At 35.5% G+C, this 13,616-nt stretch overlaps 1 protein-coding gene across 2 annotated transcripts in view; it reads right to left on the bottom strand.

The window, feature by feature from the left end:
• Positions 1 to 137: 137 nt before the first annotated feature.
• LMBRD1 (LMBR1 domain containing 1) overlaps positions 138 to 13,616 on the bottom strand; it is a 65,439-nt gene continuing 51,960 nt past the window's right edge. For both annotated transcript variants that reach the window (XM_071445273.1, XM_071445282.1), the window contains exons 14-16: positions 11,578 to 11,653; positions 1,297 to 1,388; positions 138 to 1,136 (exon numbers count right to left, since the gene is read on the bottom strand). In XM_071445273.1, coding sequence (XP_071301374.1) covers positions 1,017 to 1,136; positions 1,297 to 1,388; positions 11,578 to 11,653 — 288 coding nt within the window. In that variant the 3' untranslated portion in view covers positions 138 to 1,016. The remainder of the gene's footprint in view (positions 1,137 to 1,296; positions 1,389 to 11,577; positions 11,654 to 13,616) is intronic.

Raw genomic sequence — 13,616 nt, 5'->3', positions numbered from 1 at the left:
ACCTGTCCTTGTAAAAATTTTCTCTTTCAGAGTCTGTCAAAGGATATATGAAGATTTTTTTCATCCTTAGAAATATAGCTCAGTAACTATATAGCTAAAATAGGATTATTTTACAAAGACAACACGAATGACAAAAATATTTTTGAATTGTGTTTATATAAACATATTGGTTTGTAAACAAATTGACAACATTTACTTTAAATATTGAAAGAACTTCAAACTAGACAATTTGCATTAAAGAGAAAAATAAGTTAAAAATTAATCACATCTTCATTATTCCATTGGTTATGACTAGATCAGGCACCTGGAAGTTTCAGAACTTAACCATACTAAAACAATGCATCAATGCTGAATATTGTAATTTACACTGTGACTTCCTTTGAGAGAGCAAAAGCCACCTTATAGTTACCTGAGGATTTCCATGGTAACTCAGTGGAAATCACAGTATGAAAATTACTTATTTTTCACAGATTGGAACCTCACCATTTAAATAATATTTTTGGCATACATTAATGGAAAGTCTCTTGTTAGCTTTAGTTTTATACAGAAATCACAGCAAAACTAATGCAAAAGTTAAGTCAAGTCCTTCTGAAAATGTAAACTTCATCCAAATCTCTCCTGCACTACTTGCACTGTTTTGCAGGATTTTAGTTGTATTTATGAATAAAAAAGTCCTACAGGTTAAGCATGAAAGTATTTAAGAAAACCTAAGTTAACAGAAAAGCATTGTGAATTATGAAATAGTAACAACAGTTCATCAAATTATACATCAGAAGGTTACACATATGTTTAATCATAAAACAATATTTTCTATATATTACTCAAGGTCAGCTTCAACATTTGTTCTCATTTAACAGTGATACTCAAAGTGATATTCAGGTTTTTTATCCCTTTAAGTGAGTACACTCATTTCATTTATTTTTACAGGTGCAAAGATGCTTATCTGGATACAAGTTCCACATGGGCATGACTCTCAATGCAATTTTACATTTTTTCATCTTGAAGGCAAAAGGCTGTCAATGGTAATAAACAGACAGTTCATCGTCACTCATATCTGAATCATCATCATCTACTTCACCTTCAATGACTGATTTCTTGCCTTTGCAGCATGAAACAATTAATCCAATTAAAAAGACCTGCAAATTTAAAGTAAAAAGTGTTACTGTTATTGAGTTCAGGGGCATATAAACACAATGTAAGTAAAACAAATTGTAGAGTGGTGATGCCAATGATGCAATGACAACTACTGTAAATTACCCAACTCAATTCAGAGGTCTCCAAAATCCAAGTACTTACTGCAATGAATGCCCAGTTCCCAAAGTAGTAGGCTGCACTGAAGAACCAAAATTTATGAAGAAAGAGGTACGTCCGAGTGACAATACACTGATCTAAATTGAAAGGAAATAGTACTGATTAACACAGAACAACAAAATCAGCTTAATAGCATATAGTAGGATAACATTTTAGCAACATTTAGCAATATTTAACTCTGCAGAACAGTTACACTCTATTTTATCTAATTCACTCTCCTGCAAAGGAGGAGGAGAACTTACAACCAAGAATGTATACAAAAAGGACAGTTTTTATGGGGAAGCGACCATGACAGGTTACACAAAGCTACAAGTTACATAGGTAACCCTATTACTACTCAGGACAATTTCTCATGCAGATGTGTCAATGATTCACTATAATCTATCCAAAAGGGAACTCACTTCTCATTTTATATAAACCACAGCCATACAAAGCAGGTTCTGGATTAAAACACACATTTTAGGACTTTGAAAAACTGTGCTGCTACCAGGATGACATAAGCTTTGTAAAAATCAAAAGTCAATTGATTACATGTACACAAAATACTCCAGCATGTACTGGGCCTTTTGCAATCCAGATAACGGAAGCCTTATTTGTACACAAGACCTGACTGCACTGGTTAAACCTTACTTCTCTAACAACAAGAATATTGAAGTAGGATTTTCTGATGCAGGTGTGTTTTTCTTCATTTCTAACTGGGAGATTTTAAAATTAAGAATCAAATTTCCAAGGAATTTTCAAGACACAGACAGAGAGGGTAAAGGCTTGTACAGGACACTGAACCTGTGGCATTCAAGGGGTCATGCTAGAGGATGGCCAGCAGCACATGCAAGCCAGTTCATTAATCTCTCAAATGCAAGGAAGGGCATGCATTGAGTTCAGGCTAAGGTAAAATATCAGTTCCTGGTTGCTCATCTTGTTTTTTTTTATACTATGCTTACTATGCTTCAAACCCCACCTAAAGGTCATTTCAGAGCAGGAATTGGTGTGCAAACATGCTGAACACCAGAGAAAGTAAGCAACCCAGAAACTGCTGGTTTGTGCCTCAGTTCAGACCCCAGGTTGGGAAATATTCCCCAGGAGCAGTTCAAGTAAAGATTTCCTGCCTTCTAAAGCTCTGAGTGATACACTACTCATATAATTACATAGCTCACTTTTCACAGCCATCTAAGGAAGAAATGCCGGTGAAGATACTTCAGAATTAAAGATAATGTTGTCAATACCATCTGCAGCTCTCCAGCTGGTTACTTGAATTAAAAAACAACTAAAAGACCTTCAGATGGCACTCTATAATAACTGGATTAACTAGATTATGATAAATATTTTGGAATAGTTTGACCTTGCAAGAATATTTCTATGCAACATTACAAGAGCAGATAACTAAATTTTAGCTATTGTTTCTGAACAAATGTTACTTAATAGGCTGACATGACATTTTTCATTAACTGATTCCTCCATATGACTCAATGTAGAATAAGTTATAATGAATAGCCTAAAGATAGCTACTTGCTATCCAGAATGATCAATGCGAGTATTAGATGTCTCTTGATCATGTGGAACAAAAGTACACATGGAAAGCTACCAAGCCTCCAACAGATACTGTATTTTTTTGTATTTTTGATTTTTTGTGTATTTTTTAAATGCCACCATTTAAAAAATACAATATCTTCTATGTACATATGTAGTGCTGACCAAGGAACAAAGCTAAACAGCCAGGATTCAAGACAAAACAATTTTTAAAATGAAGAATGACAAGTACAAATAGTCATTACTACCAGAAGAGTCAACTATTTTTTGGTTTGAGTCCACTGATGAAGTTTTTCATTATGCTAAGAAATAGTTACACTTAATGTACTATTTTCAAATTAAGGCTTCTTTCAGGAAGTGAATTAGCTAGCTTATGATGAATTACCATGATAATTCTGTTAGAAGCCAAATATTAAAGTCTAAAACATGATTGTGTGCACAGAAAACTCAAATTGTGAGAACTTATTGATGAGGTCAGTCTTTTACACATCTCAAAAGACAGTAGGCTTTCACAGAAGTACATAGAAGGAAATGGTTTCTTAGGGAAGAGTTACAAATTGTTGTGAACAATGTAATTTATAAACATGGGCATTATTTGAAAGTCAATACTGTACACTTGTTTTACCTGTTTATTAATCAACTAGACAATGAAAGAGATTATTCCCTCTGTAAATCCATAGATCAAACTGGGGAGAAATAAAGAGCAGAGGTCCAACACACTAGATGGTCAGATTTAGGAAAGGGCTATTTTCAAGCCCCTTGAAACAGTCCTCAAAGTTGAACAGAGACAGGAGCCCTGCACCTGGAACAAAGTGACACCATGCAATAGTGCAGGCTCAGGGCTGGCCAGATGAAATGCAACTGTGCAGGAAGTGACCTCATCTCCCAGTAAACAAACAGAACATGTAGCTACCAGTGTCCATCTGTAACTCAGAAGTGTAACTGAGTATCAGTATTTCACTACCTGGAATGCAGTGAAACTCCACAAAATTGATCAGTTCTACCACTGTGACAAACTGCATCTGCAGTGGTGCCACTTTGGGCTGCCCAGTACAAAAGCAGCATTCACTTATTGAAGCAAATCTAGGGGAGGACCACTACAACAGCTTAGAGCACACAGCAGACAATGAAGATGTGTTCTTTCAGCTTGAAGTTAAGGTGCTAGCAGGGGTGTCTTACTGCTGCCTCTGCTGTCTAGTGGCAGCAGTAAGACACTCGTCATTTAATACTTACAAAGTACTAAATGAGATTCCTCCTAGACCTGCATAACAGTACAACAGATGGCAGAGCTGCAGCAAGAAACACACCATTAAATAGTAGGAGAGGCAATCAGCATAGGTAAACATTGAAGTAGGCTGTCCCTCAGAAATTCAAAGCTGGATGGATGTGAGCAACCAGCTTTACTTGCCCCTTGCTGGGGGGCTGGACCAGATGACCTCTTAGGTCCTGTGTGTACTCAAAATCATTACATGAAGGTAGATATTGAGACAACACAAATCTAAATAACAATGGTATTTTTGGATGGAAAACCCCAGAGTGAGAAGGTTATCCAAAGACAGATGAAGTCTATGTCCCCAGATTCAAGGAGAACTTAGTTTTACTTAAAATACATTCAAAACTACTTCCAAAGGAAAAGCTGCATCCTTACTGTGCTTGAACATCTAAGCACTGCAAAATTTCAGACCCTAGAAGTATTGAAGGCATAGCTTCAGGTATCCAAGAATACTTATTTCATACAGCCTTGCTGCCAAAAAATCGAAACCTTGCTGTCAATAAATCAAGCTTTTTGCAAATCATAGCAAAAAGGAGCTGCTCTTTGAAGGTTCTAGGTATGGCTTTGTATCACAGATCAAATTGTTGGGACAAAGCAAGCTTCAGGAGTCTCTACAGGAGGATATTAACAAGTATATTAAAAATTTCCCTATTTTGTACCTATCATCTCACAACCTAACATCTTGATCAATATTTCATAGTGTTCAGGTCACTCCAGTGCTTCCAAAGTCCACAGAAGTTTATGGTAAAGACAGTATTTCACATATCACTTCCTCATTTCTCTGGAAACAGATTCATAGAATGGCAGCAACAGCTGTTCCAGCCACAAATACAGGATTTTCTTTTCTTGTTGGCTAAACAGCAAAAAATTACTACATTCTTAATTGTCCTTTTGCCATTGGTTTCTACAAGTGTTTTTTTAATATACTATTTGAGCATATCCCCACTTATTCCATATTTTTCTCTGCTGTGATATATATGCCCACACACATATACTTATACACACAGAATTAATAGCAGCCTCATTCAGCTGCTGAGCCCATCTTCACACTTGACAATCCAGTCCCTCCACTGTTGCTACTTCTCTGGTTTCACAAGCTAAAATTAATCACCTAAACAAAGCTTTTACAACTTTTGGGTTGTGGCATCCTATACCAGTTATCTTTCTCTCAGCTAACTTCTCCCAGAAACTGTTTAAATTTCAATTCATCGCTCATTCAGCTTTCACAATAATGCCAGTATTAAACAGCTTCAGCACCACTTGCTTCAAGGTTAACTTTGAAATAAAATTACACCTTTGATCCCTTATCAGACTGAAAAGCATATTGGAACAAATACTACTCACATATAGCAGGGATTTGAAAATATTTCCCAACTGGTTGTAAGTAGCTACACTAACTCCCCACTTAGGGATGTCAATCACTACACTTCCAACACTTCAAGCTGACAGCACTTTGAAGTATTACAGAGCACAACAGAAGCATGAGTATCAAATCACTCAGATGTTAAACAACAGTTTGCAGCTATCTAAAATCTTCTAAAATCTAGGTCTAACATACAAGCAAAAAAAGCTGCCTGCTGTTTCATCCCAGTTGTCTGGCTTTGGTGCAGCTTTTTCTTGCTTAGCTGGAAGTGGTAGTGAGATGGCACCTAAATTAGACCTGTAGAGACCAAAAGTCTAGCCAGACAAGTCTAGTCCAAAAAGCTCTTATTCAACAGAAGCTGCTCAGTAGGTCTGGAATCAAATCCTGACAAAGGAAAATATTTAGCAGGGTAAGGAGGAGCCAGAAACCTGGAAACCAGGAACTAATGAGGAGCCTGAAAAAGCTATTTGGGACAAATTATTTAGAAAGCAAACTCTGTTTTTTCAGTGCTTCAAGTTACAGGTAAATTGTGTGTGATACTTCTCATGGTCTATCTGCAAATCAAACACAACCTGATATAAAACCAGACAGACAGAAAAAATGATGTAATCAATGTGAATCAGTCTCATTTTATAACAAATAGATCTGATTTTGTAACAAAAGTTACAAGTCTGGATAACCAATAGCTATTTGCAGTTATTTTACAGTAAATGAACAACTGCAGCAGTCACAAAATTTCTTCATAATAATTACACATTATGAATATTTACATTAAATGGCTCAAGAATTTTCAAGTCACATCAGTGCTAGCAGGGCTTTATAGCATAAGGAGGCTTCCAGTAGGATCCTCCAAGATTCTGTGCCAAAAGAAGGAAAAAAAGCCACTAATCAAAGCTTCTTAATGCTAAATAATAAAAGTACTGTCTTACTGAATGATCTGGGTGTCCCATTTTTTCCCCAACAGTCAAATTTAAATGAAGTGACATGTAGGAACAGGATTTGCATTTATGTATGAATGAAGGATTTAGTTGTAGAAAGAAGGTTCTGGGTCTTACAACTAAGCACAAACAAACTTTATCCAAACATAGCAAGAGCTTTCACTACTTCCCTCTATACATTCAGAGAGTCTGTCAGTCCTTTTTGGCTGTTTTAGATTTGGAGTTCATCCTAGCACAGTTATGGCATTATAATGCAAAATTTCATCCAGCTATAAGGTTTCTATTTCACTTTGGTTACAGAGGATCTGTGAGGGTGCCAAGATTTGCATGTATTAACACACTAGGTGAAAAACATTTAATGAGATTTGAAGAGCTAAACCTGTTAATCTCATTTTTCATAAGTTTAAAGGATGACTTGATTTTAATGTTTATTAAGTGCCCTCGAGTGAGGAAAATACTAATGCTACAAGCCCATGTATAAAGTGAAAAGGTATAGCATTTGCCAAAAGCTAAATCTGAAGCCATTTTAATTCCAAAGAGATAATACCCAGTTTCTACAGGGAAGCAATAAACCATTGGATCAGCCTGCTGATGGAAAGAGTGTTCTCAGTGCTTTTGTTGAAAGTAGAGATCCTTTGAAACATTGTGTACAATTCAGGTTAATTGCAAGCACTGGCCACATGGGTTTTAAAACAAGCCATAATTGTTACTTCACATCTATGAATTGCCACCTTAAACTTGAAGTTCTTCAAGAGGCATTTTCTGAGTCACCCTTGAAAACCTTATTTTAAAGTAACTAGAGGCAAACAATTCTTATTATAAAGATATAGCCAGTGATAAACAAAGGCAATACTCTAGGGATGAACACAGATGTAAAACTCTACAAAGGAAGCAGCAGATAGCCTAACCTACTATTTGCATTCTTACTAAAACCTCCTCCTTTAGGTAAAATAATTGTTGGAATTGACATATCTAGACCAGCATGTCAGTGAACAATGTCCTGCAAAAAGATACTTATAGCAGTCTTAGCTGTTCATATTGTTTACAGGTGTCAAAAAGGGCTTTCTGTGCTCAGACATGCACCACTGTGCTTATCTATACAGAGTTCTTATGGTTATAGAGGACTTAGAAAGTGTTAGGTTTAAGTATAGATTCAGGGTAAAGTACTAAGGAAGTCATTCACAAAGAAACAGGAAAATATAAAGTACTCACTAAAATCCTTACTTTATGTTAAGCACTCTGTAACTTTTCAAATTAAGTAATTTAGAACGACAGTTTGGAAGTGATAACCTATAGTCATACAACTCTTCATACAAAATTACTAATATAATAATAATAGAGGCTTCTTAGAAACTTGCTTGTGGTTTCCCTCTGCACATCTCCTGAATTTCTCTAGAAGAGAAACAGAATATGCTCCTGTTTTGGCATTTGTATTCGGGCCTCCTTTCCAGCTTGAGTAATGTCTACATCTAGTCTTTATTCAGGCAAAAATAAAGCCTGAGGTCCTGAACACTTTGACTTCTACCTAATAAGTGTGTCTTAAAAGGCAGCACAGATCAAGTAATTTCAAAGCCTTAGAAATGAGATTTATTTCTTTTTTTCCTCACATCACATATAGCTCCAAATCAGCACAGGTCTATGAAAAAGGCCTAGCAGACAGACTGTACCCAGCATGTAACAGGCCTTGGGCAGGGCTCATTTCCTCAATGAAGGAAGAGAATCCAAGGGGGATTTAGAGCAAGTTATGCATTTAAAGTGAGTGATGCTTAAAAACTAGATCTTTTAATCTAGAAAGAGGAAGATAGTGTTTGTCAGATCTCATAGTTTGGGCTTGCAGCTGAGTCATTGCTCATTTACATTAAATCCCATTAACCTGTTAAGGTAAACCTATACCAAGTTTTCAACACATTAATCCCGCTGCAAGAGTCATAATCAAATAATTGAACTTCTTTGCTTTACCTTATATTCAAGCAAATTGTGGACCCAGCATTTCAGCTGTCATTAGCCTTGAGAACAGTCATCAAATGATATTTTTGCCCAACTATATTGAACATGGAAAACTAAAGCTTGTTTTGCCTATAACAAATATAGCAAAAATAACTTGCTGCCCCCAAAAGACTACTTAAAGAGTCTTTTAAGTTAACCAAAACACAAACTTTTTGTGCAAGATGATTAACTAAAAAAAGGTACTTAACTTAAAAGATGTACCCTGCTCTATTATTTTTGTCTTCTATTCTGTTTCATGTAGTTACACTATTATGACCCTTATCTGAGTATAAAACAGATTTACCACCTGCATATCAGGAGTAAATAAAGACAACCTTTGCTGAATGAAAGCATATATATCTCCAACATCTGAGCATTCCATAAGACAACAGATTGCTTTAAGCTTATCTATCAGCACAGCCATTAAAAGGTCATTGCTTGCTTTATATTTAAGGAAAAACACCTGTTAGAATTTAATCAGTTTAAGTGGAACAAAATTAATTGAGGAGACAAATCAATGCTTGCTTTTAGTTATAGTTCACTGGTTTACACAAAACCCTAGTACCAAAGAAGGCAATCCAAACTGCAAGTACTTGACCAACCCTTCTTTATCTTAAAGTTATTGGCACCTATTTTTGCCCACATCTAATAGCCTTAAAAATAAGAGAAATTGTACTTAGAAGTTTAGTTACTACCTTTGAAATAAATCTGACTTGTCAAGATGCTCTGTCTGATCACAGAAAAGAGTAGCATCTACTTTTCATTAGTTTTGTTACCAGCTATTAAAAATTGCAGGTATTCCAAGATAAGGATTACATCTCCAGTTTCTAAAACTGACTAGATTAAACAATCATTTAAGTGTTCTCACTGATGCAACTTTTTAAAAAAAGTTGATTCTTACAAAATAAACTTTTCTTTCAGTTATAAAAATATATGAATGGCCTGAATGTATTACCTACAGTTAACACAACTCCACTTAAGCCTTTTGATCACATTCATATTTACATTTAAAAAATATCCATCCATTTTCTACTTAGACTAGCTCAGCACAGGACAGCATATCAACATCTTCACCTCTTTTCTATTAAGAAAGGAGACCATGACTCAGAGATAGCCATTGCAACAACATGATGATGACAAACCAAAGCCATCATTTACACAAACCAACTTCTGCTCAGTACATCAGAAGACTAGTTTTAAGCATCAGCGTATTGTTTCCATTGATGAAAGTAAACTAAGAAAGAAAATCATGTAAAGTATTAAAAGTATTCAAAAAATTCAAGTATGGGTGGAATTGAGCAAGTTTATTTAAATCTAACCCCAGTTTCTATAATTAGGCAAAGTCTGAGGAATTCAGACTATTTTAATTTCTCTCACAAAGGTCAAGACTAACAAGCTTATCAATGCCAGTGAGTATATTCTGCTTTCAGCACATACTGGCCAAGTCAAGAAGCTGCTTACAAGAAACAAACATCTGTACAATTTGGACAAAAGTGATCTCATTTTGAAAGGCAACAAATTTGCTCTTCTAAATTTTGCCAGAGTTTCTATATTTAATCACAAAAACAGGACAGCTTAAACATTAATTGAACAACTGTATTTGTCAAAATATCTAAATACTTGAAACTGCATTATGTCTAAAAACAGCCATCAAAAAAATGGATTAATGTTTTAATTAAGGGGAAAAACAGGGGAAAAAATCCCCCTTGGGAAATGCTATGAACCACCAGGAATAAGACTAACACATACACTAAATTTGAAGATAAGCACAATAAATTTGAAGATAAATACAAGGGAACTGCCCTGCAGAAGAGACCTGGCTTGACAGACTCGGAACAAAGAAGTAATGGTCCAGTTACCTCTACTAGAACAAAAATAAATTAAGTTTCATATTTCCAATAACAAAAGTAGAGAAAAACTGAGTGGGTATTAAGAACTTCAAGAAGCAGTCAAAAAATCAGGTGTTACAGAATACTGATAATAAGAGGAGAACACAGGACAGCTATTTATCTTTTCTATGAAATAACTAACACTGTAAAGCATTTTCAGCTTTACATACAGAGGAGCTGAAAGTTGTATACATAATACAATTGCTGTTCATACAGAGGAGCTGAAAGTTGGCCAGAATAAGAACAATTGAAGGCTTAGGTTCAAAAAAATCTGGACCATTCTGAAGGCTACAAATCTTATGCTGAGATCAGTGTTAGCAATCAATATGATTGTGACCTTAAAGAGTACTTTTTCACTGTTGATTTGCAACAGCTTCTGCAAATCAAACTGTGAAAAAACCCTATATATGCAGAAGGAAAGGAAGTGTAAAGGAACACTGCAAAAAATAAAACCAGCATGATTCCAATTAGCTTGGTTTTTTTAATAAAACCAGGCTAAAAGTCACTCACAACCTTACTCAAGTTCCACAGAGGAATAAGCACTAAAAAAAATGTTACTAGTCTCTCTCTCAAAAAAAAAGATTAAAAAATCAACCACTAAGGCCTGCATAGATAGAAAGTCCAGGAACACTCCAGCACTATCCATCTGCTCTCTAATCATTACTTAACTCTAGAACAACCATAATACATTTTCTGCCCAAGTAACAGTCAAAAAGGGGCATTTAGTAATACAGCTGAGAAAATTTATCATTCCCTATTATCTCCAGCATACCTCTAAGAGAATTAGAGGAAAATAGTCTAAGATTTCTAGTTCTACTGCTATTGTTGCTCATGGAAGAGCCCACATTTACATCTCATTAAAAATTATGTAATTCTCTGATCTGTAAGTTTCCACTGAGAATCTCAAGTTCCACTGAGAAGCTCAGACCTTTGTTTTCCTGAATACCTTGAGAGACCAAATAGAATACTTGTCTGCATGTTTGTATGATAAACAGACACAGTGAAGTGCACTTTCAATGCTAAGCTATTCACCAGCTGGGGTTTATTTTTAAGATCTTCTACATACACATTAAAGCAAATGTGAGATTTTAAATTTAACTGGAATGCTTTGTTACCCATGGTTTCTACTAAAAATAGTCATTCCTTCAAATGAATAAAGTAAGGTTTAACTTAACTATACATCAAAGCTTCATTTTAGGCAAATGAAAGCCATCAAGACAGATTAAGCTGCTTATTACAGCTGAGCATGTACCCATCACAATGGAAATAAAAGGAACTAATTTATCTTACCTTCAGGTGCATCTGCATCACAGTCTTTAGACACAAGTGTCACATTCCTTGGCTGACCATCAATTGTCTTATTACTCTGCATCATAAATATGGACAATTAGTACATTAGTCTTCCAGAAGTCGTGTTCCATAGACAATGATAATGCAGAAACCAAATATATTTTCCAGTGAATTAATTTAAAAAACCCTTAAGTCTTGTAGACTAATCAAAAGTATTTTTGAATAGCAAAAGCACAGTAAGCTGTGAGCAGTAAAACAAGAATATTTCTAAGTATGATTTCATTAACAATAGCCTGTGTTCTTTTTGAAGACTTGAGAAAAATACTTGAGCTCTTTTTGAAGACTTGAGAAAAATACTTGAGCTCTGAAAAGAAACCTTTTAACTGTGTATAAAATTAATTTGAAAATCAACTTTGGTGATGAAGACACCACAGAATTGTTAAAAAGGATAATGATGATAATAAATACAATTTACTTCTGGTCTAAAAGGTAGATGACAGCATGCAATGTACTTGGACTGCCAGAGTGGAAGAAGAAAAATTATGCTTAAGTCAACTATTGAAAATCCAAATGTACCTGCTTAAATGTCCCAAATCTTTGGAAAACTGACCCTTTCAGGGAACATGAACTCTGTGCTCCACATTTTTGAACAATCAGTGAATAATTTTAGCAGAGTCCAATGTAAATCCTTTGCTCTACAATGATTTTTTTATACCTTGATACACTTTAAAGGGTCACATACCTACTTGTACTTCCTTGCACCCTCATGATTTCCTAAACAGAAAATCCTCTAAAGAAATCAGTAAGAGTCAACACCTTTTCTTCAGACTGAAAGAAGTTCCTTAAAACATATCAGCAATCAGTACAAGCTGGCACATAAAACTAAACTCTAACTTCTCTGAGGAAGTTTATCAATATTAAGCAAATTCAGCTTTCACTTTGAACAGTCAAGAGAAAAAACTCAGTGTCTGTACAAAAAAGTAGCAATTTGTACATACAGTTAATTTTGTTTCATGCAAGGCCATGAAAGTGGGGAGACTGTCCTAAAAAAATGGATCTAAATTGAATATGACTTAGTCACAGGGATCAAGAAAAAAAGAGAAAGTGTAGACAAACAACAGGGTAAGAACAGAACACATGAAATTTCAAATAATTCAGTGTGCATTTAGCAGTTTCCCATCTCCAGAATGTATTCCAGCTGACTGTCACTATTCCAGCTTACACTGCTCAGTCACAGCAAGCATTTCTTTCAGAAGGACAGTATCATACCTTGTACAATTCTATGGGACACACCAAAAGCACAAAACAACCACAACATAGCCATTTCAAAGTTTTGCCTTCCTTATCTTCATTTACTTTACCATATTAACAGAACTTTAAATACAACAACAGCTAGATCTATGGGCTTTTTCGACAACATCTATGCTTTTTTCCAGGTCTTATATCACTGTTCTCCATGAACACTCCTATAATTCCAGACATTTTTAGTATAAGTATTGCCAGAGTAAAACTTTAGTGGTCAGTTATCCCATCTACACCGATGCAGAAAGCAGGATGCATCAAGGCCAAGCATGAGACAAAACTATGGACAGAAACTCAGTATGTGCTTCAAGGGCTGACACATTTTGGACACCTCAGAAAATAGCAAGCTATTATATAAAGGGTTAGGATACAGCCTGTTACACCTACATGATTAGTTTCTTCTTATGTTAAGGACCAAGAACTTGAAAAGATCTGTTTCCACACAGCCATTCAAGGGATGATACCTCTGGATTCCTGCTGCTGACAATTGAGACATTGAGTCCTGCAATTTAGCTCCACTCCTCCAAATTATCTATGTGATGACTGAAGAAAGAAAGCAATCATTGCTGTTCTGGTCCCCAGTCAGGGAAAAGTATCCATGTTGCTTATGGCAAGTACTGGCTTTTTAATTCCTGTCTGGTCCAATAGGTCCACTGGGTACAAATACCAGTAAGCAGTGGTCCTTCAGACAAAGGCAAAATAACCCTTGGCCTTATTGAACAGAAATAGGAATTATA

The sequence above is a fragment of the Agelaius tricolor genome, unplaced genomic scaffold, assembly GCF_023055355.1.
Source record: "Agelaius tricolor isolate 1412-34295 unplaced genomic scaffold, bAgeTri1.0.p SCAF_1, whole genome shotgun sequence".
Taxonomy (NCBI): domain Eukaryota; kingdom Metazoa; phylum Chordata; class Aves; order Passeriformes; family Icteridae; genus Agelaius; species Agelaius tricolor.
Note: the sequence above shows the minus strand (reverse complement) of the source record. Positions and strands in the feature narration are given on the sequence as shown.